We start from the raw sequence: 22,083 nt of genomic DNA, 5'->3' as shown, positions 1-22,083 counted from the left end.
CTACCAGTCAGTTGTAGTGAAAGGGAAGGCTGGCAGGCTGGCAGTTTGGGGACTGTCCCTTCCAGTGGGGAAGTGCAACTTTCTGTGCATTGGGATCAAATCATTCTGAGTTGAGATCCAGACTTCTTGCCAGTCTGGGCAAATTTCTTAAGCTTTAAGAAAAAAACAGTTCTTGATATACAAAATAGTGATGTATGTGACACATACATCACAGATTGTGTATGTGACAGCAACTAAATCACAGTCTGGATGTGAGGATTAAAGGGGGGTGGCATGTGTGCAACAACACATTCCATAGCTTTATGCAAAGCACATTTTTGAAGCTATTCACTCAGTTGATAGAGTTTATCCAGTATCAAAATACATCCTGTAATCAGGTTTTTTTTTTTTTAAAGTTCTGTCACTTTGGATATTTATGTTTGAATGGATATCTATGTGGACATTTCAGATGATTTAAATGTTTTTATCAAATATTTAGACTAACTTATATGTAACCTAAGCTAAGCAGATGTATAAGTTACTTGCACTTCAGATTTTGGTTTTGTCCAAATGCACAATCAGATTCAACAGAATGGTATAAAGCAAACTGAAACTTAAAAATTTCTAAGAATTAGTAATTTACAAAGTGTTTACAACCATCTCTGTAACAGTCTCTCCCATCCTGCCTGCTATCTGGTATGTCCATTTGCCCATTCCTCCCACAAAGAGGTGGACTCTATTCTCCCTACCTCTGAATACGGGCTGGCTAATTTCAACACCGAGAATGGGACAGAATGACACCCCAGGGCTTCCACAGATGCCTAAGACTTAAGAGGCTTGGCAGCGGCCTCGTTTGTTTCCTGAGAAGCCAACCATCACATAAAACTGTGTGGCTGCCATATGACTGGAAAGATTGTACGGACAGACAGACAGTCCTGGACAGTCCCTGACCACTTCATCAGCTCAGATGAGGCACAAAACATGAGAATAAAGCCATCTTGGCCCGGCTAAGCCTCTCCAGCTCCCACTGAAGCACAGACCTGACTGGTTTCTACTGAGCCTTAACTCCAATTTCATAATGGTCAGTAAATAATAGTTGATGTTGTTTTAAGATAGGTTTGGGGTGATTTGTTACACAGTGATAGGTAACTGAAACAGAAATTGATGCCTGGGAGTGGAGTCCTGAAGTAATAAAAACATGTGGCACTGGCCTTGAGACAGGCAGGAGGCAGAAGCTGGAAGGATGGAGGTGAGGAGACTGTTGGAGGCGGGTCAGTCAGGAAGTTGCTATTGGAAGCAGGAGAAAATCAATGCATGGTTTGCAGTATGGGAAAAATTAACCTGATGCATGCCTGCAATCATTTCAAAGACAGAAAAAGATCTAATGGACTTATGCTTCTGGTTAAGGATGTTTCTAAGCAGAATGTCAAAAGTGACCACTGGTTTCTTGTAACAGTACTTGTTGTTGTTGTTTAGTTGCTCAGTTGTGTTCGACTCTTTTTCAACCTGATGGACTGAAGGATCCTCTGTCCATAGGATTTCTCAGACAAGAATACTGGAGTGGGTTGCCATTTCCTACTCCAGGGGATCTTCCCAACCCAGGGACTGAACTTGTGTCTCCTGTATTGCAGGCGAATTCTTTATTGCTGAGCCACCAGGGAAGCTCCTTTACTAGTACATGGATAAAGTATTATGAGCTATGGAATAATCTGCTCAGATTTAAAGCAGTACTTAGAGAAACACAGGGGCCTAGGACAATCTTGTCAGATTCTCAAAATTAAAAAAAAAAGTTCAGACAAGGATATTCTAAGGTGCTGTAAGTAAAATATAGCCATAGGTAAAAGGGCACCTGTAAAACCCTTTGTAAGTGTTCAGGAAAATTTAAGATAGTCGTTTGCAGGCCCACTTGGCCACAAAAAGGGATTCCAAGAATCGTATGAGCATGACCAAGGGCATCCTATTCACAGCCTGGAGTAGGGAGGATCCTTTTTGAAAGAACTAGTGAGCAACCGTTTTTTTTCTGATAGTGAACTATAATTTGATACACAGAAAAAATCCACAAGTTCTTAAAGTTGCTGCACCAACTTGGGCAAAACAGGGTTTGGCCCCAACTTTCTGTGACCAGGAGTTGTACCTTCCATAGTACCCCCTTTATGAACAGAGTGTCTGTTGAGGTTTACCTGTTCCTGTCTCACCTCTGGGGGCTGAAAGTACATGGGACAGATAACTTGTCTTTTTATCTTCCAGATCCCCAAATTAGGAATTTCTGCACCTCATCTGTATCTGGACCTGATAGACATCATCAGCTACTAGATTTTGAGCCTGACCCAATAATGGGATGAGACTGTGGGGGATAAGCTGAGTATATTTTGTTTGTAGGAGGAATGTGAATTGTGACTGGAAAGAGGACTTAAGAACATTTTTTTCAAAGTTGACCACAACAATCCCATCAACCTCCATGTACTTCTGAGATGTGACTTTGCAGCTCATTTCATGGGGATGTGGAGTCCACTTATCCTGTCCCTTGACTTGGGCTGGCCCTGTGACTTGCCTTGACCAAAAACAATGCTATGGAGGTTAGTAACAGTACGTGACTTCCAAGCCTAGGCAATAAGTGGATTTGCAGCTTCTGTTTTTTATTTTCTTGGTAGGGAGACACCATGAAAAAAAATTGTGATGGTCTTCCCAGACAGACTATACAAAGAGAGGGAGGACCAGACAGTCCCCATCAGTTCCAGCCATACTTGCTAAGGCACCAGGCATGTGAAGGAAGTCATCTTGAACTTTTCAGACCCAGAGGAGCCAACCAATTGGACCCCACATGGATCAAGGACAAGCTGTACCTGAGGAACCTTATTCTGATTGCAGAACTCTGAGAAAATAAATGGTTGCATTAAAAAAAATTTTTTTAAGCCACTAGTTTTGAGGGGTGGTTTGTACACAGCAATTAATGATTAGAGTATGACTTGATCAGTCAATTACTCCAAACTAGTCAATGTGGCTGGGCTTCCTAGGTGGCGCTAGCGGTAAAGAACCCACCTGCCAATGCAGGAGACATCAGAGACGCTGGTTTGATCTCTGGGTCAGGAAGATCCCCTGGAGGAGGGCATGACAACCCATTCTAGTATCCTCGCCTGGAGAATCCCATGGACAGAGGAGCCTGGCGAACTACAGTCCATAGGGTCACAGAGTCGGACACGACTGAAGAGACTTAGCACCAGCTGGTATGGCTGGATATGACTGTGAGATCATGCAGAAAAACCAAAGCAGCAGACCATCCAACGGATAAAGCAGTGGAAATAACTGAATGGCCCTCAGTGCTGGTTCTGGCTCCCTCTTTACCTGTGGTGTGAACTTAGGCGAGTCACTTAATATCTGTGAACCTACTTTATGGAATAGGGATAATGATCTCTATCTTATGCTACTGTTTTGAGGACTGTATCAAATAACCAAGAAAAGAGCCTGTTTGAAAACTATTGAGAATTACTCGAGAAGAATGAACTCCCCTATTACAACTGGTAAGTGCACTCCTACAGTCACGTAAGGCACCAGCTTGCCTACTTAAAACAACAGCTCTTCTATTTACTCTCTTCCCATTGACAGATTTCCGTTAACCAGCTTCTCTTTAAGGAAAGAGGCCAAGTAGTTTAAAATTTCCTAAATGAAAAATAGTGCAGAAAGACACCAAATATTATTAAAGAAATGGCAAGATGAATATTAAAACAGGCATTTTGTGTCTGTAAATGTGATTTCTAGTATGTTTTAACAGCTATACTAAAACCCCATGGTACAGTTAATAGTATTATATGTGTCCCTCAATAATAAGAAAATATCCTCAAAAAGAATTTCTAATTTACAAGCTTATGACAAGTTCAAGCTGCTGAGAAATTAGACTTGAAAGTATGTCTTAGAATGATAGAAGACCACTATTAACACTATCATAATTGTATACCTATTGCATCAAATCTGACATTCCAGTTTAATATATTTTGCTGAGAGAGCATACCATTTTATGGCTTCCTAGTGAAATCAAATCCAACCCAGACGTTTTCACTTTTCTAATATAATTCACTGCAAGGTTTTAAAACCGCCATCTCTTTTCTTCCTTTTCCCAAAGACTGATGCCCTGGCATTCGTTAATTCCACAGGAGCTCATAATGGGTCAATGAGTCAGTGGTGAGCACCTCCATTAGCTGCATTAATTTACACTATGTCACCTTAATGACATTTTGTCACAGCTCCCTTTTCTGACATCTGCATAGCTATTCAAAAAGTAATATAACAACTTTTGAAGGCATTAAGGAAAAATTAGTATAAGAACTTCAGTAAGTTGAATGTCACTGTTACCAAAACTATGCTAGAGCAGAGAAATTTTTAAAAAAAAAGGTAAAAATGAACTGGTCTGACTTAACTCGTAGACCTCTCTTCAGAGAGGTCATTTCACCGTGGATCCTTCTCTGCCCAGCTTGCACTCATTACCGCAGGACAAGACCGACGCTAACAAAGAGAGAATAAAACCATTCCCTTTGTCCTAGTTCTCTTTTATACAAGACCTTAAATCTATATTAGGAGATACTGCAGAGGCATTTTTCTTTAGAAATATAAAAACACTGGTCCCGGGACTGACATGTAACTAGGCGAGATATCTGGTGATCAGAAGAATCAATAAAATTCTTAGGATAGAAGGTAAAGCCTAAAACTCTACCTACATACATAAATTAGGATGACTGACTCATGTGTGGGCTTGTGAGGGTGAATGTTTGAATGAAGTTGAAAAACCAAGTTTCTGTTTCCTGATGATGTCAAGAGTCAAGAAAATGGTGTCACGAAAACAAGCATTTTCACTTGAAAGTTTGATATAATATGGACACAGGTCTGAATTAAGATAATTAATAATCTTATGTAGATAGAAAGCCATAAAATATAGATAAGAATATTTAATTCACATTTAAAATAGCTATTGAATGCTTTTTAAAGTTACTGTGTTAATTCTAAAAGCCTACTGACTCCCCATTTTATGATAATTCTCAAAGCATTATTAAATAAGAAATGGATTCTCTTCTTGATATCATTCTTTGTAAATCAGTTTAAATGATGGTTTATGGATCTTTCAGAGTTGAATTCCTTAGTGAAATCATAAGTTTGATAGGAGGAAAATATGGGCCTTCAGAGTTTCATATAGTAAGAATGCATGTTAAATTATCTTATTTCCAAATGTGAATACATTGTACATATAAACTAATATTCATTTATGCAAACTCTGACAGCAACAAATAAGACACATAAAGATGCTGCAGTTTACTTGGATCCATTCCTTTTGTTTTCTGCTTTGAAAGAAACTAAATAAAAGTTGTACTCATTCAATTTCTTATAGTTCAGTAACACTGTAACTGCCTTTTAAAAATGTTTGCAATAGATAAGCATAAACATGTAAATGACAATTTTTACTTTAATTCACCACCTTTTGTTGGATTAAAACACTAAATGGAATGATACTATAACATTTGTATATTCAGCAGCATGAGTGGCAGTGATGAGAAAAGTCTGAAGAAAAAGGGATTAAAATAAGAAACGTATACCTATGTAATAACCGGATCATATAACCTTATCAGAAAAACATGAGGAAAAAATTGAAGAACAAATGTATTTTAATGTTTTGAATAAGACTATTTTTTTAAAAATGAAAGTCCATACAAAGGAGTAATACATCTTTATATGTACCAATAGGTAAGCCAGTAGAAACAGTAAAATGACTCTGCTCTCCGGCTGGCCCAGGATATTATGTGTGTGTTGGTTTAATCTAATGTGTATTGTTGCGTAGTATCCCCAGGCACAGTCAAGTAAAAGCTAAGGCTGTACAGAAAAGCCTACATTTTAAATGGGTCTTGTCATTAATGCTTTATTAATTGCCCCAGGCTACGTAAACCCAAAGCTGGGCAAGCTATAACAATATGACACATTAAGGTCAAATCCAATTCCTGCTGTGTTTTCTGGAATGGGCCAAATATTGAGTTAACAGCAGGAAAGGCAATTTATAGGCTTTTCTTTCCATCTACCGATTATTCGATCTAAATTAGATGGGAATTTTTTAAAATAACAAAAACATCTGAACTGAATCATATAAAAGAATCTTGAGTCATTTTCTGTGACACTCAAAATTATTTTCAAGTTCCTCTTAGGTGTACCACATAATTTTAAAATATGATGGAACAAAGCTGCAGAATAAAGTATCTTATACACCCACTTAAACAAATAAAAATTTCAACACAGTTTGAAATTAATATCAACAAATAAAAGAGCTTACCTTTACATCAGAAGTATCTCTCTGACTAGTTCTCCAAGACCTCGCGACGGACGAGAATGTTCGATTAGGATGGTCAAATTTTCCATCATTTGCATTCAGGAAGAAGGTTGTGAAGGGTTCCTAGAAGAAAAAAAAAAAAAAAAAAAAAAGAAAGTCAATAATTTGACCCTTCCGAACACAACTGTTCTCTTTCTTTGTAAAACATGACTTTTTTGGAAACCCTTTTGAGGTGGAAACCATTTTGAAACCCTTTTGAGACCCTTTTGATCCTGTCTTTTGAGGCAGGATCCTGTCAGGAGGGGCTGGTCTGAGTCACTCTGGGTCGCTGAATCACCTGTCACTCTGCAACCTTGGCAGCTTATGTTGCTTCTTGGCCTTCAGTCTTCTGACTTATAAAATGGTGGAGTTCTAGTGCTCTGTGATTTTATGACGAATGACTTTGCATTGCTGTCAACATGTAACTCAGATCTACTTTCTCATAACTAAGGCCACACATAGTAACACTGCAAAAGGAAAATCTCTCCAATACTATGGTGTGAAAATTGCGTAGCGGATGTCCATCTTAGACTACCTGAAAGTCTCCTAAGCTTACTATATTATGACCTGATGTTTCTAAAATGCAAATCTCCTTGATTGAAATCCTGCCATAGGTTTTCAGAGCTCTTAGGAAAAAGCAGAAACTATTTGATTTGTCTTAAGAGAGCCTGAGTGATATGGAACCTGCTTAACTCTTTATCTCTTGCCATTCCCTTATTCACATCCTAGGTCTTGCCATGCTGGTGTCATTTCTTGTCCTCTGTATGGGATATTCCCTCTTCCTGCTACAAACTTAACCCTCTACCTCATCATCCTGACTTGGTTAAGCTCTTCTTATCCTTTAAGTCTCAGCCCAAGATGTTGTTTCCTTCTGAAAGACCTCCCTTGATTTGCCAAGCTCTCCTATGTTCAAATGGCAACATATATTTCCTCTAACATCCCTGAAGAATTTGTGACTGTTTTTTGAAATTGATTTTTAAACATTTTTTACTGGGGTATAGTTGCTTTATAATGTTGTGTTAATTTCAGCTGTACAACAAAGTGAATCAGCTATATGTATACATATATCCCCTCCTTTCCACCCCATCACTCCATCCCATCCCACCCCTCCATCCCACCCATCTAGGTATCACAGAGCACTGAATTGAGCTCCCTGTGCTATACAGCAGATTCCCACTAGCTGTTTTACACAGGACATATGTCAATCCCCATCTCTCAATTCATCCCCCCTTACCCTCAAGTCCACCTTTCTGTTCTCTATGTCTGCATCTCTGTTCCCGCCCTGCAAATAGGTACACCAGTACCATTTATTAGATCTCATATACATGCATTAATATATATTTGTTTTTCTTTTTCTTGTCCATCTTCCCCACTATATGAATAGGTTCCAATGCTCCCTGGAAGAAAAGCTATGACAAACCTAGACAGTGTATTAAAAAGCAGAGGCATTACTTTGCCAACAAAGGTTCACATAGCCAAAGCTATGGCTTTTCCAGTAGTCATGTATGGATGTGAGAGTTGGACCATAAAGGAGGCTGAACACTGAAGAATTGATACTTTTGAACTGTGGTGTTGGAGAAGACTCTTGAGAGTCCCTTGGACTGCAAGAAGATCCAACCAGTCAATCCTAAAGAAAATTATCCCTGAATATTCATTGGAAGGACTGATGCTGAAGCAGAAGCTCCAATACTTTGGCCACTTGATGCAAAGATCTGATTTATTGGAAAAGACCCTGATGCTGGGAAAGATTGAAGGCAAGAGAAGAAGGCGACAACATAGGATGAGATGGTTGGATGGCATCACCAACTCAATGGACACGAGTTTGAGCAAACTCTGGGAGATGGTGAAGGAAGCCTGACATGCAGCAATCCACGGGGTCGCAAAGAGTCGAACATGACTGAGCAACAACTATCAGATTCACTGTTTTATCTCCAACACTTAGATGAACTCCTGGTACACCCAAGCTGCTCAATGTATTAAAACAATCTGTTGAAGGAATGAATGAAATGACACTAAAACAAATCAGATAGGACTAGATCAACTCTAGTCCTTCTAGTATTCTGTGACTATTACCTTACTGCAACATGGTGTCCATCATTAAGTACATATTCCCTTAGCAGGAAACCTAGGAATAACGTTATCACAAGGTCCTAATGCATTTAAATTTACTGCTTTTTTGTTATGTTACTCATCATAACAAAGATGAGTATTTATTTACTTTCCTATGGTTCAGTCCCTCTCTTAAATCTAGGACAAATGACATGTCACTCCTAGGTTCAATAACGTTAAGAAATCTTTTCTACATATGTAGGTTTTATTTTTCTTAATATATGATCTCTGTTCATTCTTTTATATCTGTAAAACATACTCTGTCTCTTTAAACTCCTCTTTTTGCCACTCGTCGTAAAGTCCAGTTGTCCGGCAACAGCTATAAATATTTATATTCCTCAGTATCTTCCTGAAATTTAGTATGGCTGGATGTCATCAATTTTATAACTTTGTAACATGCCACCAATTTTCATGTCTAATACTGAATAACAGAAAAGTATGGTGAAAGAGATAAGATGAAGAATGATATAACACTATATAGGTAAAGAGGGTATTACTAATTTACCTCAAAATCAAATATGCATCCAGTAGGTCTAAATTGTTGTTTTAAGATTTTAAGTGATTTGACAGACAGATAGATGCCACCAAAAATAAGTATGGAAAAATAATTTAGGGATGTCTTTCACTAATTAATTTACTTTGTAAATTTTAGACTCCGTATTAAATATAAGGTAGTCAATGCAGCATATCTTATCACTAAATTAAAGTGGGGATAGAAAAACTCTAGAAATAGCAACAGTAAACTGAATGAAATATGACAGATCTAAGTTTGAATCTTAGTGGAACCATTCACCTCTCTTAAGCAAGTTACTTAACCTCAAGTAGGTAGCAATATGAAGTAACCACATGTCAGTTCCTTCATCTGTGTTAACTGGGAATAACAATACCTGGCGGGTAATTCAGATTAAATAATATTGAGAAAGGCTGTAGCATCAGAGATGACACAGAGTGGTGATGATGACGACCAGCTTCATGCCTGGTGTCAAGTACCCATGTTGGGCTCCAGCCAGACTGACAGTTCCTTAGGTCGTATTCATCCCTCTATCCTTAGAGCCAAGCATGGTGCTTGGGTCACAGTTAGTGCTTAATTAATGTTTTTGAACATACATAAACATACAAGGTACTGCTGGGAGAAGGAGTATGGTTGGATAAGAGTAAGATACAGTTTTTTTGGTCAGTTTTTAACTACTAGTTTGACCAAAAAGTTGCATCTTCAGAATCCACTTCTTCTTTATTCTAGGAAGCTGATGTAAGGGCATTTATGTTTTCTTTGTAGGTAATAGGTAGAGAATAATTTAGAGGGATCCAAGTTGTCTTCATGATTTTTAACCTATTATAGATATGAGTGAAGACCCGTTTATACATGAAGAGTCTTACTTCTTATCATCAACCACTAAAAGCTGATCTCTACCCTAGCCTGAATTATCAAACCCTTCCTTAGTTCTGAACCTTAGTGAAGTCATGCCAAGAATAAGTGCAGATGGGCACAGTGAAAATAAATCTGAAATTGAAGAATTATTACTTCTGGTCATGAAGTTGATGACTCTGGTTGTACCCAAAACACAGAATATTGAAGAATTCCACATTTTTTGCTGTTCCACATAGCCTTTAAAAAGATCTGGTTAACAACTGTTTGAGGGTCACATACTACTTTACTGATATATATTCTCATTATTTCCAAAGGCCTCCAGCTGCTACAGTGGTAGAGTACTAACAGAAAGGGATAACCTATTTGTTTAGAAGTGGGTAATGATCTTTCAAGCCCTGCTCACTGCAGAGATTACCTTTTCCCATGTGTTTCCATGTTACCTTCAAGGCACAGTCCAAGGACTTTCTGTTTCATTTGATTCATGCTTGACTAACATAGAGGATCAAGCTCTATATTAAGTTTAAGAAACTTTAATATTTATTCACCTGACACATGTTGATCAAACCATTTTCAATGTGTGTGCTCAGTCACTCAGTCGTGTTTGACTTTTTGTGACCCCCATAGCCTGTAGCCCGCCAGTCTCCTCTGTCCATGGGATTCTCGAGGCAAGAATACTGGAGTGGGTTGCCACTTCCTCCTCCAGGGGATCTTCCTGACCCCGGGATTGAACTCATGTTCCTTTCTTTCTATGTGTATATCACCATATTAGATATTTTATCATTCTTCTAGACAATTTTTGCTTTGGCGATAAGGTGGACAAATAAATAAATGTTAAACAGAAATTTCAGAAATTAAATTACTTGGACTTGTTGAGCTTTAAAAACTTTAGGTTCTGTCCTGCAGTATAAATGGCTGATGGCAGACTTCTTTCTCCTGATTACATCTACCCTAACCTTCCAACTCTTCCTCGGGGACAGAAAGTCAAACTAGCCTGTCCTACATGGGAAGTACAAGGCCTACTGAATTATGTCATAACCTTCAGTGCCTGCAAGGACACTAACAACCTGTCCTGCCTTCCAATGATGTGCAAAGAAGGTGAAAGAGTTACTCGCTCAGTTGTGTGTGACTCTGCGACCCAATGGACTATAGCCCGCCAGGCTCCTCTGGCCTTGGAATTCTCTAAGCAAGGATACTGGAGGGGGTTGCCATCCTCTTCTCTACGGGATCTTCCCGACCAGGGACTGAACCCATATCTCCTGCATTGCAGGCAGATTCTTTACCATTGGAGCCACCAGAGAAGCCCTCCCATGGTCTGATCGCAGACAACTCACCCTTCCTGGGCCATCCAACTCTGTCACTCTTCCCCTCTGCTCTTTAGACAACTCCTTTATTTTTCTGTCTTACATGACTTCCGCTCAGTCATCCAGAAGAGTCTTTTTTATACCCCTCTCCCCTCTTCTTTCTCTTAGTTTCATTTGAAACAAACCTCATTCCTTGGTAATAGTGCCGGGACATAATTTTATCAAAGAAAAGATATATATACCTTGAAGTTATATAAAGCATAATAAAGACCAAAGGGAAGGGAACTAAAGTTATGAGCACTTTTTGTGCATGGCACTGTATTATCTCAGTTAACTAACTCAATCGTCCCTATTATCCTTTAAGTGGGTGTAATTATCCCCGTTTTACATCTGAGAAAGATCACATTGTCTGAAATGGAGGAATCATTGTTTACACTGTGCTGTGTCTAACTTCAGAAGTTTATTTTCTCCCAGTGTTTTCAAAAGAAGTCAGAAGTATCTTTTAGAATCTTCAGAAACCTTTGTGTTTCCCATACACCAGGCTCTTGTTTAAGAATCCTCATCTTTCTCAAAGTAAACATACATTGTCCGTTAAGTATCAGCAATCAAGAGAAACAGGATGGCAATATTCTATTCAGTAGCATTACATTTTGGTCTTAATTACAATGTTTGCATTAAGTGCTTTTACTATTTTTTTCCCCCACTACAAATATATACTGCTGAAGATACATTACAGTTTAAATAGGCTTTTGGGTAGGATTTCAAGACAACTCATAATTTATGAAGTAAGTCCCCAATTCTAAACAATTTATCAATTAACTTGTTGTACAACCTATTTAACCTCCTAAAAATCATGATTAAATGTTTGATAATGGAGTTTTGAACAGGTAGGTTGAATATACTGAATTTGGAACTTGAGTAGGTTACTAAAGGATATAAGAGTCCAATTTAATTACTTCATTGAATATATTTTATATTCAGGGTAAGATTTAAAGCAAAAGTATTCCAAGTAAAATGTGTCCTTTTATACTATTTAATGCTGAACAAACTCTAAAATTCTGTAATAGTTTATTCATCATTTGCCCAACAGCAGGTAGCAGAGAAACAGCTTTTTCAGAAACTTGCTATTTAGACAAGTGACTTTACTCGTGGTGTGTCTAAAATAATACTTTTAAATTTCAAGTAATGAGGTATGTAGCTAATTTGCATTTTAAAGCAATTATTATCAATGTCATACTAAATATATTGACTGAAACTAATAATGAGTTTAATGACTTTGGGTCTAGAAGGCTTGAAAGATAAAGAAAAGATATTTATTTTAATCTATATTTTATTTTTATGAACAAATTTTCATTGACACAAATTTTAATGTATTTTCTACTTCATAAACTCCTTGAGATGGGAGTGAGGAAATCACAATTCCCTGGGCCATTAGGTTAAACACTTAGTAAGCTATTAGACTGTGATACTTCTATTTATAACAGTACAACTTGAGATGCATTGGCTAAATGAGTTCCATAAAAGCAACCCTATAGATTTCTTCTTTCAATGCAGTAGCCAGAGGTCACATGTGACTACTGAGTACTTAAAATATGGTGAGTTCAAGCTGACTGTGCTATAAATAGAAAATACATCTGGATTTCAAAGAATACCAAAAAAAAAAAAGTGAAATATCTTATTTACAATTTTTATATTGGTTACATGTTGAAATTACAACATTTTGGATCAACTGGGCTAACAAATATATTTATTACACTAATCTCACCTTTTTACTCTTACTCTTCTTCTTGTTTCTTTTTACTCTTAAATGTGGCTACTAGAAAATTTAAATTATATACATAAGTGGCTTGCATTACATTTCTGCTGTTCAGCACAGCTATAGACAATTCTAAAAGGGAGTGTGTAGGATAAACAAGGATAGCATTTCTGCTGTACCCCTGCAGAGAGTCAAATTTGTACTCCATTTCTCTAGAATAAGAAATAAATTTAGGGGTGAATTATAATTTATTATTTGATAAAATGTTTAGTTTATCAGGGATAGAAGTGTGAAGTCAAGCTATTGATAACAAGTATTTTTATAAATTCATATTTAAATTCTTAGAAAACCAATTTTAGACTTATTTGATTATACAAAAGCCACTGAATATCATTTTATATATCTCAAAATACTATAATACATAATATGTATAATATACTGTCATATAATTCTCAAACCAACCGACTTGATAATGGTTTTTTCAGAAATGGTTCCTGACTTGTTTTTAATCCCAAGATGCCCTAAAAAGGTGTCTTACGCCCCCCCAGGGTGATGGCTCATTACAGCAATAACTGTTTCTTGCTTTTTGTTTTCTTGTTGGTTTATTTTTGAGCTCAGATAAAATATTTTACATTTATTGTAAAGGACACCAGCTGTTTGAGATCTTGACTGGTGAATTTTTGGGTTTCTGTGTTTAGTTTTGACCTGTGGCTGAAACTGCTGCTATAAAGTTCTCTATATATGTGTGACTGTAATCAGAAAAGCCTTTACCTCTTTATATGAGCATCTAGTTATTTTCTTACACCTGGAGAGAATTAATAAGTTATTACAACCCATAAACTAAAGGTGTTTTGTTCTGATTGGTTTACAGTGGTAAACAGACACGTATAAATCTAATATTCCCCCCAAATTAACAGAAAGTTTTTTAAAAATAGAACTTCTCTAAAAGTCCTATAGTTAAAAAAATTCTTAAATGGCTAGCTCAGAAACATTTTTATAAAAGGATCCAAATTTACTTAGTTAAGGTGAATTTTTGAACAAATTAGACAAACAACTTTGGTCTAAAAAAGTTTTATGTCTTTTCCTTTAGTTTATAATTACAGACTTTGTTTTTTAAAATAAGATTTGAGTTTGTTTCCTTACAGACTAAGCTAAACTTTAATTTCTTACGTTGGTTTAGGATTATGAAAAATATAAAACAGGCATCCAATTAAACTGAATCATAATTCTGACAAGCTTTTTTCATAACAGTAATTATTTATAGTACATTACCTACCATTAATTTACAAGTTACCTAAAACATACACATACTACATGTTTGTTATGAGTTCAATTTGCTTGAGGAAACTCTCCAAACCAAACTGTTTTTTTAGGCAGTGGGGAAAAAAACCCTTGTCAGTTGGAGATGCATTCCCTACTTTGTCAATGTGTTTCTGAGGCAAATCAGCCTCATGCAACAGAGTAGTCTGAAGTATATTTTGGTAAGAGGAGATAGCATTATATATATTGATTGTATTGACTGAGAGATTTACTCCACAGTCATTTATAGTTTTAAAAATATCTGGCCATCTGACTCGAGTAATTGCTCTCAACTAAACTAGATTGAAGAGGGCGAAACCAAGGCAAAGAAATTTTGTTAAGATTTTTTGCAATAATATAGATGAGAAAGAAGAGGAACCTGAACTAAGGAAGTGCCAGAGTTAATAGAGAATGGAGATAGACTGTAGATGGTGGAACCTATCACATGTGATGTCAGACTATATGTAAGGGGCTGATAAAATGGAGAAAATATCCAGGTTAGGTAACTGGGTGCGATAAATGCAGATTATTTAGATAAGTAATCAGTAGGAAACACCCCTGCACATTTATGAGGGAGATGAGAAGTTTATTTTTGGAAATGCTCTTTATAGTACTGTGAGGTGTTCAGGTACAAAAATATAGAAAGACACAGAAATAAGCAAATATATTCATATCTTAGAAATTCAGGTTAGGAGCCCAAGAGAAATGTCTGCAATAAGAGAGAAGCTGGCAGTCATTAGTTGAGAACTGAATGATACAGTCCAGATAACACATAGGAAAATCCTGGGGAACAGAAATATTGAGAAAAAGAAAACTGAGCATGAGATAGGACAGGACAGTTAGAATGACAGGAGGGAAATCAACAGAGGATATTGTCAGAGGAGCCATGAGATGGAGAAACTTCAAGTGGGAGGAGGTGAGCAATGGTGCCACATGCTTCAGATACACCATGGAGCTCTGCCATGGTGCCCTTCACAGAGACAGTTCAGTAAAGTGGTGGGAGTGGAACCTGCATCAAGCAGGATAAAGACTGAATGTGGTGATAGACCAGCACAGTGCAGAACCGGATAGTACCTTTGACTATGCAGGGGGAGACATGGGAAGTCACTAAAGAGTGGGTGGGGGCTGGCAGGAGGCATGTACGTATGTGCATTTGTATGAAAGTATGTGTACGTGTAAACTGCGTGCTTAGTCGCTCAGTTGTGTCCAACTCTTTTATGACCCCGTGGACTGTAGCCCGCCAGGCTCCTCTGTCCATGGGATTCTCCAGGCAAGAATCCTGGGGTGGGTTGCCATTTCCTCCTCCAGGGGATCTTCCTGACCCAGGAATCGAACTCCCGTCTCCCGTGTCTCCTGCATTGCAGGCAGATTCTTAGCCTGCTGAGTCATGTGTAAGTATGCATTTAAAAGATTGGAGAGATTTGAATTTATTTATGTCTTAGGAGAAAGACAAAGTAACAGAAAGTCTTCAAAAACATTAACTGTTTTTAAAATACACAGTCTCATGAAGCAAGACTGGGAGGGCTGGGAAGAACGCCAGCCGGTGACAATCAGTGAGAAAGAAAACGCTGGATATTAAGGACACAATCTAGGAGTCTGGTTCCTTTTGTAAATGGTTTAGGTTTAAAAAACTCAATCTATCTTTCTAACCCAATTTTGCAAATAAGGCAACTCATTAACAAAAAGGAATCAGGTTTTGCTAGAGTTTGGCATCTTTCATTTCTAATTCAGTGGTCTCTAATCTCTGCTTAAAACTAATAAGTATATTTGATTTTTATTTAATTCCTTATATTAAATACTGAGATATTAAAGGCAAACTGTAACTTAATGAAGGCACTCACGATTCGAACAAGCCAGGATAAGGTGGATGTTGCCGTAGAATAATGTGTGTTGTAATGGTAGGGAGGACTCTGATCATCTTCCCAGGTCTCGTAGCGCTCTGCATAAAACACAGCTCTCTTTGGGTTCAAAGCACCGATCGGCTGTAAAAAGAGAAAAAGAAGCACTGTGTTTAATACAGTCATATTAGATATTCAACATTATAACTCTTTACTTGAAAGTATTTACTGTGAATTCATTTTAACAATAGACTATGTGTTATTTTGCATTATATTTTTACCAAATTTGATTTTGATATTGACATTTGATTTTGATAATCACTACATTTGTTAAAATTCACTCAAGAAATGATTTATGTATGCAGGGTTTCTAGGTTTTATTGAAAGTTTCCATAAACTAGATTGTCAGAGATGAGCCAGTTTAAACTGTTAAGGCAAAACCAGTATTTTGGTGTTATTTTGTCTACCTAACCACAGCCATAATGAATATTTAGCTTGATCACAGGAAATCAAGTGAGAAAGTGAAGAAGCAGTTGACCATGTGACCATCACATTAGAAAAATCTTGTCTTAATAGCCAGTTACCCAGAGTGTGAAAGACAGTAGTCACACATATGGAAACCCTGTTGGAATTTTAGTCCCATTATTATACAGATGCAGCAAGTATTCTTTTTATTAAATTCACCTGGAAATCTGAGGCTGGTGGAAATAATCCAGACAATTCAGATTCCCTGGAAAGCATTGTGTTCAGGCCATTAAGTCTTGTCCTAGCAACACCACTACACTACTGATTACGACATTAATCCCTACAGTGGAACACATGGTAAAATGCTCAGGATACTACATATGTGCGTGTATATATATATATATATATTTTTTTTTTTTTTTCCCAGCAAAGTATATGTTAGTTGGACCATTGTCTCAAACTTCCCAGGACACCATTTATCAAGATTTTCTAACATGTAGTACTCAAACGATTTCAAATAGCAAACTGCCTTAGCTTAAGTTTTTGTCTGATTTTGACTTAATGGCATATGGAACCCATTCATATAAACCTAATAGCTACAATGCTTTGTTTTAGGCTGCATACTGTAAGAAACAAAAGTTTCTCTAGAAAGCAAAAGATGAATAATATGTAAAATATATAATTCCTTTATTTCAAAATGTAATATTACTAGTTAGCTATGAAGTTCCCCCCAGGGCTTAATTTTAACAAGACAAGTAGTAGAAAATTAGTGTTTCAATGGAAGACAAATAATGTTACACAAGAGAGAAAGATTAATAAATTGCTTGTAAGCTTTTTCTTTGGGTCTCAGGGGACTAATTCAAACAATACCATGATGTCAGCAGTTAAAAAGTCTTTTAAAATTTTCATAATAAACTCTTATTTGCAAGGATTCTTATCCTGAATATTAAAACTATTTATAAATTATGTTATTTTCCCTTAAACTTAATTATGACTTAACAAAGACTAAATAATTTAATGTTTTCAAAACTTTGGCTTAAATATAGTTTTTAAATATTCTAAGGCTTAAACTTTATTCTCTGCTAAATGTTACTGCCTATCTCTCAAAAATTTTTTACTTGCATACAGAAAGCAATGTAACTTCATTAAATGTCAACAAAGTATTAATAATATTTAACATAAACATATAATTTTTTGGTAAAAGGGCAATTACTACAATAAAATTAATGTTGAGTTCTATTACAAATTAAAATAGTAAGTTGTTCATTTAAACTGGCCTATATATTTTATGGTATTCTCAGGTGGCACAGAATCTGCTTGCCAAAGCAGGAGACGTGGGCTCAATTCATGGATCGGGATGATCCCCTGGAGAGGGAAATGGGAAACAACTCCAGTATTTTGCCTGAAAAATTCCACGGATAGAGGAGCCTGGCAGGCTACAGTCCAAGGGGTTGCAAAGAATTGGATATGACTGAGCATGCATGCACATATTTTACACTTTTTAGATGTGCAGATAAGTTTTTCTAACTCAATATTATAAATTAGAATATAATTATTTTTTCAGAGCATTTAAATGTTGAGTACTTTATTCTGTCTTGAATAGGCTTATAGATCTTTCATATGCATAAAATGTCTACACAATCTCTCAGGATTGACCTTACCTGACACTGTTCTGCAAGGCCTCACAAAACCAAACCCCCAAAAGGGCCTCATGGCCCTTCTTCTAATCTTTTCCAGGCTTCCCTCAACTACTTGAAAGTAGAAAAAATAAAAATAAATCTGTACGCTTTTTATTTTATTCAAGTTCCATCAAAGTCATTTTATTGGAGTGTTTTACAGAATAATATGTTGTAGGAAACAGCTGCCCTGTATTAAAGCTTATATATGCCTCCACGAGTAATTTCTTAAAATACATGTCACTGTTGAATTTTCATCCAATGCATTTAGAAATACATTTTATAAAACAGGTATAAATAGTTTGGCTTGTACTTATTATTTTTCTATTATTTTACTTCAATCAAGAAGCAATACTTTATTTAAAGGAAAAATGCTTCAAAATATCTGTTTGGGAAATGAGAGTTTCATCACAGATGACATATCTTCTTATGAGATCCAAATAGATATATCTATCTATGTCTATCCATCTATTTGGCCTACGTACCAAACTATCCAACTACTTACTTACCTACCTATCATCAATCAATTAGTCACCTACCTATACCTATCTACTCAGTCACTCACTTGTCTGACTCTTTGTGACCGCACAGACTGTAGCCCGCAAATCTCCTCTCTCCATGGAAATTTCCAGGCAAGAATACTGGAGCAGGTTGCCATTTCCTCCTCCAGGAGCCTGACCCAGGGATTGAACCTACATCTCCAGCGTCTCCTCTATCGGCAGGTGGATTCTTTACCACTGCATCACCTGGGAAGCCCATATACCACCTACTTAACCCATGTATAAAGTGATAAGGCTGCAAATTTGTTACCCTTTTAAAAATTGAGCAACTAATGCAATGTCAATAGCACTTGGATTTAGTAAATAAATAAGGTAGAATTATGATTTAAAAAACAAAACACCTAAAACTACACTTAATGAAATTTATACATTATTTTGCAATCTTTTTCAATTTTCATCATAACTACCATAGCAACAATCAGTTTTATTTTCTCTCAAACAGTAGGCATTTAGATATAGCCAGCTCTGGGCTTTTTAGGAATTCCCACATGAAATTTATAACTGAAAGTTTACAGCTTGCTACTAGATTTGTTATTTTGTCTTTGTGAATTTGTATGTCACAAGTTGATGCTTAACATATTGCAGAAAATTATGATAATAACAATGCAAAATTAAAAAAAATTTTACCTCTATATTTTATTATTATAATTCAAATTCTAACACTGCTATAAAGCCTGTATAGCTTGCAAAAAGCACTATTTTCAATATAAAATTGATGGAAATTACATGCGTAACATTATCATGTCCACATGAAACACTATTAAATTTACTGAAGAAATGCTGTTTGAGGATTTTCTCTGCTCTATCACTTAATTTACCTGTTTTGAATACTGAGAGAGAGATTTGTTTCAGCAATAGTATCATAAAAAGCTTTGTTTCCTGATAAACTGTGATTTTTATTGTATGGGACAAAATTCCTGACAGATGCTTATGGAGATTTACATTACTAAAGGCTCTGAGAAATATTACTATAAATAGCATTGCTTAATTGTGTCTATTCTTACTAGAACATCATCTTTCTTTTGTTTTGCTACTAAATGCAATAGAATTAGTGTCTGCTAAAATGTACTTTGAAAAATTCTGGTTAGAATAATAATAGTATATATTTTTGATTGTTAACTTTTTTTTTGGTTTCCTTTTCCTATTTTCTTTTCCCTTCTGTTCTTTTCAGTTCAGTTCAGTTCAGTAGCTCAGTTGTGTCTGACTCTCTGTGACCCCATGAATTGCAGCACGCCAGGCCTCCCTGTCCATCACCAACTTGCAGAGTTCACTCAAACTCATGTCCATCGAGTCGGTGATGCTATCCAGCCATCTCATTCTCTGTCATCCCCTTTTCCTCCTGCCCCAAATCCCTCCCAGCATCAGGGTCTTTTCCAATGAGTCAGCTCTTCGCATGAGGTGGCCAAAGTATTGGAGTTTCAGCTTCAGCATCAGTCCTTCCAAAGAACACCCAGGACTGATCTCCATTAGAATGGACTGGTTGGATCTCCTTGCAGTCCAAGGGACTCTCAAGAGTCTTCTCCAACACCACAGTTCAAAAGCATCAATTCTTTAGCACTCAGCTTTCTTCACAGTCCAACTCTCACATCCATACATGACTACTAGAAAAACCATAGCCTTGAATAGACGGACCTTTGTTGGCAAAGTAATGTCTCTGCTTTTGAATATACTATCTAGGTTGGTCATAACTTTCCTGCCAAGGAGTAAGTGTCTTTTAATTTCATGGCTGCAATCACCATCTGCAGTGATTTTGGAGCTCCCAAAAATACAGTCTGACACTGTTTCTACTGTTTCCCTATCTATTTGCCATGAAGTGATGGGACCAGATGCCATGATCTTCGTTTTCTGAATGTTGAGCTTTAAGTCAACTTTTTCACTCTCCTCTTTCACTTTCATCAAGAGGCTTACACTACCATGAAAAAATAAATAAGTTACAGGGATATATTGTACAGCAAAGAGAATATAGCCAGTATTTATAATAACTTTAAATGGAATATAACCTATAAAAATTTTGAATCACTGTTTTGTACCTCTGTTACTAATATAATATTGTATATCAACTACACCTCAATTAAAAAAGGGATAAGAAAAAATAAATCGCTCATTAAAAAAAAAATTACTCTGTGGTCCTTGACTGAATACTATCTCGAACAAACCAATTTTTAAAGACATACAGTAGGTAACTAGAAAAACCTGACTATGGTCACAGTGTTAGATAATATTAGGGAAATACCATTAAGTTTTGTTAGGTGTGAAGATAGTATTCTGGTAATGGAGGAAAATGCATTTTTCTTATTAAAGTATTTAGGGATAAAGTGTAACATCTTTAATTTACCTTAAAAGCACTTCAGTAAAACAAATAAAAGCTAAAATGTTAATAACTAACATCTAGGTATTGGGTAAGTGGTATTAATAACTGTTGGTGCTTTTCTTTTGAAAAGTTTTATAATAAAAAGTCAAAATAAAATAAAAATGGAATGTAAAAACAAAAAAAAATATCTTTCAAATTCTAACCAATAGTGCTTATGTTTTAAGTTGTTCTTATTGATAAGAATGCTTTTAAATTGGAAATTTGTGGTTGCAAAATGTGTGAAAATTTTGGTCTCTTAATAGATTAAATCTCCCCTTTGCAGTTTTATGCACACTATTAACTTGCTTAATATGGCCTTTCATCATCAGGTGAAATTCCGCTAATCACAACACTATTCCCACTTACATTCTTAAGAAATGGAGTCTGAAGTAATGAAGCATTAATAAAAGGAAGTGTTAGGAATTATATTTTGTTGGTTTTAACCGAGTGTATTTCTTTTAATACTTTTTCATAGGGTGAATAAACACAATTAATTATATTATGAAAAAAGATAAACTTTGAGCCAAAGTTGCAATTCGATTAGCAAAGTTTATGAGCACGTTAGTACATGGGTCGGTTCCACATGGGACCGAAGTCTCTGCAGAGGGACAGTGGCTCACTCCAGGCATTGCTGTTGCCTCCTCTGTTTCTATTTGACATGGGTGTCCCAGCGTTTAGGAAAGGTGGAGTGCATCTAGGAGATAACGTAGTCAATAGGCATTTAATTAAAAAAAAAAAAAAGTACATTCTACCTAACTATTGTGGACAAATTATAGGTAAGAAATGAGAAGGAAATAAAACCTGTGTTAACTAGTACAATTTCTCCTAGAACTGTGGGGATAAAATGAGAAAATCTATGTACACTGCTTTAGCACTATGCCTGGAACATAACAGTACGTGTCAAATGTGGGCTGTTATTATTCAGTTCAGTTCAGTTCAGTCGCTCAGTCGTGTCCAACTCTTTGCGACCCCACGAATTGCAGCACGCCAGGCCTCCTTGTCCATCACCAACTCCCGGAGTTCACTCATACTCATGTCCAT

At 36.4% G+C, this 22,083-nt stretch overlaps 1 protein-coding gene across 9 annotated transcripts in view; it reads right to left on the bottom strand.

Moving 5' to 3' along the window:
- The window catches only part of NBEA (neurobeachin), a 656,478-nt gene that overhangs the window by 69,942 nt on the left and 564,453 nt on the right, over positions 1 to 22,083 (bottom strand). For all 9 annotated transcript variants that reach the window (XM_025263201.3, XM_044927359.2, XM_025263205.3 and 6 more), the window contains 2 exons: positions 15,995 to 16,135; positions 6,284 to 6,403 (listed from right to left, as the gene is read on the bottom strand). In XM_025263201.3, the coding sequence (XP_025118986.2) occupies positions 6,284 to 6,403; positions 15,995 to 16,135 (261 nt within the window). The remainder of the gene's footprint in view (positions 1 to 6,283; positions 6,404 to 15,994; positions 16,136 to 22,083) is intronic.

Source organism: Bubalus bubalis, chromosome 13 (genome assembly GCF_019923935.1).
Source record: "Bubalus bubalis isolate 160015118507 breed Murrah chromosome 13, NDDB_SH_1, whole genome shotgun sequence".
Taxonomy (NCBI): Eukaryota; Metazoa; Chordata; class Mammalia; order Artiodactyla; family Bovidae; genus Bubalus; species Bubalus bubalis.
This window is presented reverse-complemented; position numbering and strand designations above follow the sequence as displayed.